This window comes from Chiloscyllium punctatum, chromosome 16, assembly GCF_047496795.1.
Source record: "Chiloscyllium punctatum isolate Juve2018m chromosome 16, sChiPun1.3, whole genome shotgun sequence".
Classification (NCBI taxonomy): Eukaryota; Metazoa; Chordata; class Chondrichthyes; order Orectolobiformes; family Hemiscylliidae; genus Chiloscyllium; species Chiloscyllium punctatum.
In genome coordinates, this window is record NC_092754.1 from 26788212 (window position 1) to 26796851 (window position 8640).

The 8640-nt window shown below is 44.7% G+C and overlaps 1 protein-coding gene across 3 annotated transcripts in view; it reads left to right on the plus strand.

Annotated features, from left to right (window-relative positions):
- arhgef19 (Rho guanine nucleotide exchange factor (GEF) 19) overlaps positions 1–4499 on the plus strand; it is an 88867-nt gene extending 84368 nt beyond the window's left edge. For all 3 annotated transcript variants that reach the window (XM_072586550.1, XM_072586552.1, XM_072586553.1), the window contains one exon: positions 1375–4499. In XM_072586550.1, the coding sequence (XP_072442651.1) occupies positions 1375–1532 (158 nt within the window). In that variant the 3' untranslated portion in view covers positions 1533–4499. The remainder of the gene's footprint in view (positions 1–1374) is intronic.
- The last annotated feature ends 4141 nt before the right edge of the window (positions 4500–8640 follow it).

An 8640-nucleotide genomic window follows, 5' to 3' on the forward strand; every position in this document is an offset into this window, starting at 1 on the left:
ACCTGTAGCTCCATTGTCTCCTCTTTACTCACCCTTTGATACCTTCACCTACCAACAGTTTACCTCAGTCTTGAATACTCCAACTCACCTTTCAGGAGAGAGGTTCCAAATTTCCTTTACTCTTTGAGAGGAAGTGCTTCCAGACTCTGTCTGCTCAGAAAAACAAAGTAATTCATATTAAACTAATAAATAAAAAATGAGGAAATAATCTCTCTGTACCCAATTCTTCTAACATTTTAAATGCCTCAAATCACCCCTCAGTTGCTAAAATATAAGAGAATTCAATACAAAGTTATGAGACAGCTTAATGCTCGAGAATTTTAACTCCTGAAAATTTCTGTGGCCCCCTGAGCTCTGAGAGCAGTGGAGGGCATTAGAGGGTGAGAAAGGTGGGTGAGGGATTGGGTAGATTGTGGAGGGAGCTGCGGAGTTTTTAAAAAGTAAACAGCGGCTCTGTTTTCACTGCATTTTCCAGCAAAGTTGCCAGGCTCTGGTAATCCCCCCAGTTAGATTTAAAAGGGGTCTCCCAGCTCTCAGCTGCTCACCCATCGGGAAACCTGGCCATAAACATATCACTTTGTAAGACAGGATCCTGGAATAGGTGCAAGATTATAGGGAATAGGTGCAAGATTTGCCCAGTTGCCCGGTATTCTGCCATTTGACACAATCATAGAATCCCTACAGTGTGGAAACAGGCCCTTCGGCTCAACAAGCCCATACCAACCCTCCAAAGAGTATCCCACTGAAACTTATTCCCCTACACTATTGCTCTACACTTACCCCTGACTAATGCACGTAACCTACACATCCCTGAAAACAATGGGACAATTTAACATGGGCGATTCACCTAAGCTGCACATTTTTGGACTGTGGGAGGAAACCAGGGCACCCGGAGGAAACCCACGCAGACACGGGGAAAACGTGCAAACTCCACACAGACAGTTGCTCAAGGCTGGAATCGAACCCTAGTCCCTGGTGCTGTGAGGCTGCAGTGCTAAGCATTGTGCCACTGTGCAGCCCTCTTCTTCAACTCCACTTTCCCACCCACTCCCAGATCTATAAGAGGAAATGAGGGACCAAAGATCAGTCTAATTCAGGCTTAACCAGAGTCTCCCCACACCCTTCTGGGACAGAGAATTCCAAAGATTCACAACCTTTTGGAAGAGGTTTCTCCTCGTCTCAGTCCTAGAATATTGGCCCCTTTACCTGAGGACCTGCCCCCCCCAACCCCATCCCCACCACCGCAAGGACCAGACGAACTGAAATGGTAGAGTCTACATGACACATTGGGTAGGATCAGGCAGTGTTAAACCTTTGCCAATCAGATGCTGTTCCACCCTCCTCACTGGCACTGCTTCCCCAATCTGATTCCAGGCTGGATCGAGGGGATTCGGTTATCTGATGGAGAGAGAGGATGGTTTCCAAAGCAATATGTGGAAGAGATAACAAACCGGAATGCTCGGATACGAAACCTACGGGAAAAGAATCGCATTAAACACGCAACCAGGAAACTCCAGGAAGAATGCCAGTGACAGGAGGCCAGGCTGTGTTGGAGATGCCATGTGGAGCATGGATATCGAACTCATCCCGAATCTTGTGGGGAAACAGCTGACATTGTAGGGCCTGAGCTGTGGAGTCTCTGAGAGACAATTACTATGCTCCACAGTGAGCGACCTTAATTTCTAGTCCATTTGGGTATACTAGTCCATCCTGTGGTATGACACAACTTAGATTGTCCCTTACTCTCCAGCTTTTAAGGAGACACAAACATCTGCTAATGTTTCTACAGTGGGGGGCTCAGAGAACTTTGGGTTCATACTTACAGGGGCTGCATCGGAGTGGTTGCTGCAGTTGCCAAGAATTCACTGCCTAAAAAGGATTGGAAGCCCAGGGTTGGGAGAAACTATGTGAGCGGGGAGTGGGGGTGGACGGCGAGAGATTAAACAGCAGATATTATGGGGATGTGCTGCAACATTTGGATGCAGTTAAACCCTCACTTTTACTGTTAATATGCCCAGACAGGGTAGACCCAGCATTGATCCATTTCCTACTTATTGGCAACTCGAAATTAAGCAAAAATAGTTATCCTCAGAGTTGAAAGGGAAAGTTGTCTTTGTGTCTAGCCCGTGATTTGCCCCATGCAGGCTACCCACTCCTCTCCATTCCCACCCCCCACCACAAGGACTAGGGGGGAGGGGGGTTCTATTTCGTTTGGCAGGAGGATAAGGAAGCCAAGAGATGGCTAGTGGGTTCTTCACATTTCTGCTCAGTCTGACTGATCTCACCCTCTTGTCTTTGATGATGCAGGGGCTTTTAGTGCACCTCAGTGCCACACCCCTTCAGGTCTGCTCAATAATAAACCTTCAAACAGCCCAATATAGCCAGGCAGAGACTGGATTAGCAGCTCAGAGTCAGTGGGGAAGGGTGAGCATAGTCACTCCGATTGAAGAACAGATCAAATTGCGGCAACTTGGTACCAAAGCCTTGTGTACCTCTAATTCCCCTCCTGACACAGCAGCCAAATTCTCTGACACATGCTGAACCCCATGGGAAGCAGTGTCTATTTCGTTCACCGACAGTCATCTTCTGTGGGAGAGACAAAAATCCTGATCATTTACTAACCACGAGACAGTGACACCACAGCTACCTCTGCCTGGTTTCGACGTGGGCAGATCTCTCCCACTTCCTTTGCCAATTTACAGATGCCAACCACCCTCAGGCACCTTGCTGTATCACTGAAGCTTAGACCAGGCCTCAGTACAGAGCGGCATAATAGGGCCCAGTAGCCAGGGCCCAGGGCTGGCCGTAATCAAGATTGTTTCAAATTTCAGTCCCAGTCCCAATCCCTGGCTGAGGTTATGGATGACATGAGAATTCTCGTCCTGCTCCCAGTAATTCAGACATCATTTCCCACACGGCAAAACAGGAGTGAATTTAAATAAACCTGGCATTGGGAATTATGTTGCCAAGACCTGTTAAATTATCAGGGAAATGATTATGCAAAGTCAGGAGAGGCAATGACCTAATTGCCTTATCACAAGACTAATAATCCAGAGACCCAGGTAACATTCTGGAGGCCTGGATTCAAATCCCAGCACGTTATTCAGTAGAAATCTAAAACTAAGGGTCTAATGACAAAACCATGGTCAATTGTCAGGAAAACTCCTGACAATGTCATTTAGGGGAGGGAAATCTGCTGTCCTTCCTGATCTGACCTACATGTAAATCCAGACCCACAGCAAGGTTAACTGCTATCTGGGATGGAAGAGAAATGCTGGCCCAGCCAGTGATGCCCACATCCCATGAATGAATAGACCTGATTGCTTGACTTGATTTCCCCAGAATTGGTCAACTGGCACCAACCATCATTCACCAACCACTGAGGATGACCAATGGTGAACGCTACATGTCCCCTTGTTCAGATTGCAACACTAACAGGTAAAGGTGACTCTACAAATTGAGTGTCTGCTCACGATAATATTCCAACAGCCCCAGAACCTGCTCAGTGTATCATCACAGCAGCCCAACTGCCTGCTGTATCTTGCCTGTTCTGTCTAGTCATGCACAGTGTCCATTAAAACCAGGTGAGTTGTGTACACCCACTGCTAGTAACTGTAGTTACACTGCCATTTCTGCTAAGGTGCTAACTTATTGTTCTAAAATTCCATGTTTTCACAGCTGTTCATTTTTATAAATAGTCTTTGATTTTACATCTGAAATTACTCCTGCTCTGTGTACATTTCGTTAGGAGAATGTATATATTTTCTAAATCAGTCTATTCAGAGATGTTATTACACACCTCTGACTTGAACCTGGGTCTCCTGGCTCAGAGGTAGAGGCACTACCACTGCACCACAAGAATGTAAGTTTACATTAATTGGTGGTAGGTGGTGAGGAATCACCTTTGGTGTTCAGGTTCGAATGAGCCCTGAATGGGGTGCAGGGGTTATTTTGTTAGACAATAGTATTCAAGTTTGTATATGTCGGAGAAGAAAAGAGAGGCCACATGATATGACCCAGTTTGCCTGGTGCAGATTGTACTGAGGTGGGAGGTGCTCAGAGAGCAACTTCTCTCCATTTGAATGTGGTGCAGCCACGGAGCCTCCAAGACTATGACTTGGTGTGAAATCAAAATGGTTGGATGACCAAGGAACATTCTTTACCTTCAAGTATTGCTACAACCTGTATCAAAACCCAGAGTGTCACTCATGAAACATGGCATCTGTTGACAGCAATTTATTGCATTATTGCAAAAGTTCCTCAGTGACCGTTGCCATGTTTTAAGCTGGCATGCCCACCAAGGGAACACTTGTAAAGGCACTTTGTACATATTCAAGAGATAGTTGATCACATTCAATGTGCGCAGCATCTTTAGAGAATTCCTGAGCACAGAGGTTTGATGCTCATTATTAACAATTGATTTAGACCTTGGAAAAATTCAACAGTTTCCAGATAACCGTTGATGTTTGTACACCATTAAAATTCACTGTTGGAACTTTTCTACTGTCGTGTAATAATTAAAGTTATCCACGATTGCTGTCACGTGATCAGTCTTGAAGAGCGAAATGATTTGTTTTACTCATTTTTTTTCCTCTTTTTCTAACCCTATTCAACCCATAGTACTGCAGATGTACACACAAACTGCCACCTTCCAGCAAGTCACTTGCACTCGTCAACCTAGACCAAGAGTGGTGACAAGCTAAAGGGTGATAACATTCAATGAAAACAAGACCAATACTTCCCTCGCCCAGCTCCCATGTATACTATTCAGCAAGCTATACTCCACAACAATGGAGGGCAGCAACCCGGGCTAATCTATACCCTGTCACCCCAACTTCAACATATAGTCACAGATACCAGTTGTGGCACAGTGAGGCCAGCCACAATGCAGACACACATCGGCAAAGAAGCAATCCTGGAATGTCTGGGGTTGCCACCACACTGGGTAAACACGATGTCAAATCTCAATGGGTAAGTGCCCATCTCATCAACGTTGTTCCTTCACTTTTGTTTTTGGGGGGTGGGGGGGATGTCAGTTTGGAAATTGGAAATGGACTAAGCATTTCGGGGCAGCTAACAGTTAAATTATGTTCAGCTTTGCTTCTGGATTAAACGTGAGGGATATTCAACAACTTGTATTGATAGAGAACCCTAAAATGCAGTTGAATGTCACAGGGTACTATTAAAAGCATTCACAAGCATTATTAAAAATAGGACAACCAAATGACACATTCAAAGAGGCGTTAGATGGTTAAAACTTTGGTCATACAGGTGGAATTTAAGAAGGAATTTATTGGTAGAGAAGGATCACAGAATTGCTACAGGTGAGTGGAGGCCATTTTCCATTGTATCTGTACTGGCTCTCTAAATGAGTATCTCACCGAGTGCCATAATGCCCCCTTTTCCCTGTAATCTTGCTCATAGTTATTTGAAAATAAACAATCTTATTCCCTTTAAAACACCTCAGTTGAACCCGTCTCTACCACAGTCTCAATCAGTGCATCCGGATCCAAACCACTCACTACATACAAAGGATTTTCCTCATTTCTCTGACACTTCTTTCACTTATTACTTCTCAATCTTTTCATGAACAGGAATAGTTTCTCTCTATTACCATCCAGACTTGTTCAGATTAAGGAGGGTATTCCAAAATTTGGGGCCTGTTAGCATAGATTGAACCACAAGTTGCCTTCAGGAGTCTTCAGAACTTTTGGGAAACTGGAATATAAGTTTCAGCAACTAATCAGATGTTTAAGGGTGTGAGTCTTTGCACTGCTAATGGGACCTTTCATTTCATGTTGTTACTTCATGCAATCAATAATCTCCTCAACCTCACTGTCCGGTTAAGCAGCACATAGCGTGTGATTTGGTCAAATCAGAAAGAGTCTAAAAGTATGGCACTGGAAAAGCACAGCAGGTCAGGCAGCATCTGAGGAGCAGGAAACACTCACACCAAACAACCCCACTGCCCTGTGGCTGACCACTTCAACTCCCCCACCCACTCCATCAAGGACATGCAAGTCTGGGACCTCCTCCATGCCAAATCCAAGCCATCTGATGCCTGGAAGAAGAACCCCTCATCTTCTGCCTTGGGACCAGCCAACCACATGGCATCAATGTCAACTTCACTTGTCTCCAAATCTCCCCTCCCTCCATCTCATCCCAGATCCAATCCTCTAATTGAGCACTGTCCTCTTGAACTGTCCTACCAGTCCACCTTCCTTCCCATCTATCCGCTCTACTCTTTCACAATCAACTCCCACCTGCAGCCACCTATCGCCTTCCCAGCTACCTTCCACATGCACCCCTCCCACCCCACCCCACACATTCCTGACGAAGGGCTAATGCCCAAAACATTGACTCTCCTGCTCCTCAGAAACTGCCTGACCAGCTGTGCTTTTCCAGTGCCGTACATTTTGACTCTGACTCTCCAGCATATGCAGCCTTTACTTTCTCTCAAAACAGAAAGAATGCAGTTCAATCCCTGACCTGCCTAGATGGTCAGTGAGGGGGGAGTAGTGTGATGGATTAATTAACTCTCTGGGCGAACAACAAACATCAGCTAGAATTACCTGCTTTACCAATTGGCCTCTTTCTGTTGCAGTAATCCCCATTGGAAAGGGTATCGTTTTAGATCAGAATTCTGCGCCTTTTAAAAAATTAATTGATGGGATGCGGACATTGCTGGCTGGACCAGTAGTTATTGTCAATCCCTATTGTCCCCTGGAGAAGATCATGGTGAGCTGCATTCTTAAACCATACTCCATTGTTCATGCAGACACAAGTGAATTCTGGGAAAAAAATATAAAAATAACAAAGATAAGCTTTAATTATCCCTTACAACAGCCCTGGAATCAACTGATAAAGCTCAACATTTTAAAACTTCCATGGTGCACTAAACAGGCTCCTTAAAGTCCTTAAGGAGCTAGTAATTTCCGAGAAATCACAGTTAACATTTTGGGTCCAGTGACCCTTCCTCAGTTCTGGGGAAAGGTCACTGGACCCAAAAGGTTAACTCTGATTTCTCTCCACAGATGCTGCCAGACTTGCTGAGCTTTTCCAGCAATTTCTGTTTCCAGTTTCCAACATCCGCAGTTTTTTATTGTTTGGTTTTTATTAATTTTTGAGATTGAGAATCATTTAGGGCATAACAGTAGGCCATTTCACCCATCCAGTCAATGATGGATCCTTGTAGAATAATTCAACCAGTTCCACATCATTCTTTTTCTACCCTGAAGTGTTATCACACACAACTAAGCACCTTCTCACCACTAAAATCACTGACTTTTTCTTTCTTTGAAAAAGACTAGTAACCACCATCAGTAAAAATGCCCATGTTTCCAATTACGTATCTATAAGCAAAGTCTGTTATGGAAATGCAAACCGTCAATGGTGAGGGGGTGAGGGTTTAGGGAGAGTAGAAAGGGACTAAATCAAAACGGATTGGGGGAGGGGGGGTTGGAATAAACCACTCCATTCCCCTTGGTGCCCACATCTTATGCCCACAATGTCAACTCTCCTGCTTCTCAGATGCTGTGCTTTGCTAGTACCACACCTTTTGACTCTTGTCCACCTCTCTTGGTCCCAATTCATCATCCTGGGACGTATATTTCCTTCGGGTGCTTTCATTGGTAGTTTGCATCAGAATTTGTACTTCCTAAAATGACTTTCATGGTAAGGTATTCCCTGGAGATGCCTTCCACCATAGCCAAAGTTCGGTGAATCTCTCACGCCTATTCAGCTCCTCGGTCTTTTGCAAATTGCAAACTATTCTGGAGGCAGAGAAATCCCAACGCAACCACCTCCAACCACACTTTTAAAATCCAACTCATTAACCTTGCTGTTTCTCATTAATTGTAAACCTTAAAATGGTCAAAGCTTATGTGCACTTGTGTTACCTTGTCAAGGAGTCACTGAAGGCTAACATGCAGATGCAACAGTCACTAGACAGGCTAACAGTAAGGGCGAAGTTGCCATAGTCTTACCCTACCAGACTCTCATTAGAAAGACACAGCTAGTGGTGGTTTAACCTGAGGCAAGGGAGGAGATTGAAAAGGAGAGTCCTTCATAGTCCCCTCAGCTGGTTTGAGAATTGAGCACATGTTATTGGTATCACTCTGCATTGCAAACCAACCCCCAAGGCTAATGGATTGAATCAAGAGGATTTGAGTACTGGGGTAGTGAAGTCTTGCTCCAATTATATGGAAGCTTGGTTAGACTGTCATTTTAGTCAGGGTAAAAACAATGACTGCAGATGCTGAAAACCAAATACTGGATTAGTGGTGCTGGAAGAGCACAGCAGTTCAGGCAGTATCCAACAAGCAGCTGCTCGTTGGATGCTGCCTGAACTGCTGTGCTCTTCCAGCACCACTAATCCAGTATATGTCATTTTAGTCACCTTATCTCAGGAAAATGTTTACATCATAGAGGGAGTGTAACAAAGATTCACCAGACTTGTTCTAGGGCTGTTGGGACTGTCTTATGAAGAAAGATAAGGCAAATTAGACCTGTATTCTATCAAGTTACCAAGAATGGAAGGTGATTCTGTTGAAACTTACAAAATACTTAACAGTATCCACCTGTCTATCCCTTAAAATGATCCTGGATTAGGAAATCTTGAACCGGGTGGGGGGGTGGGGG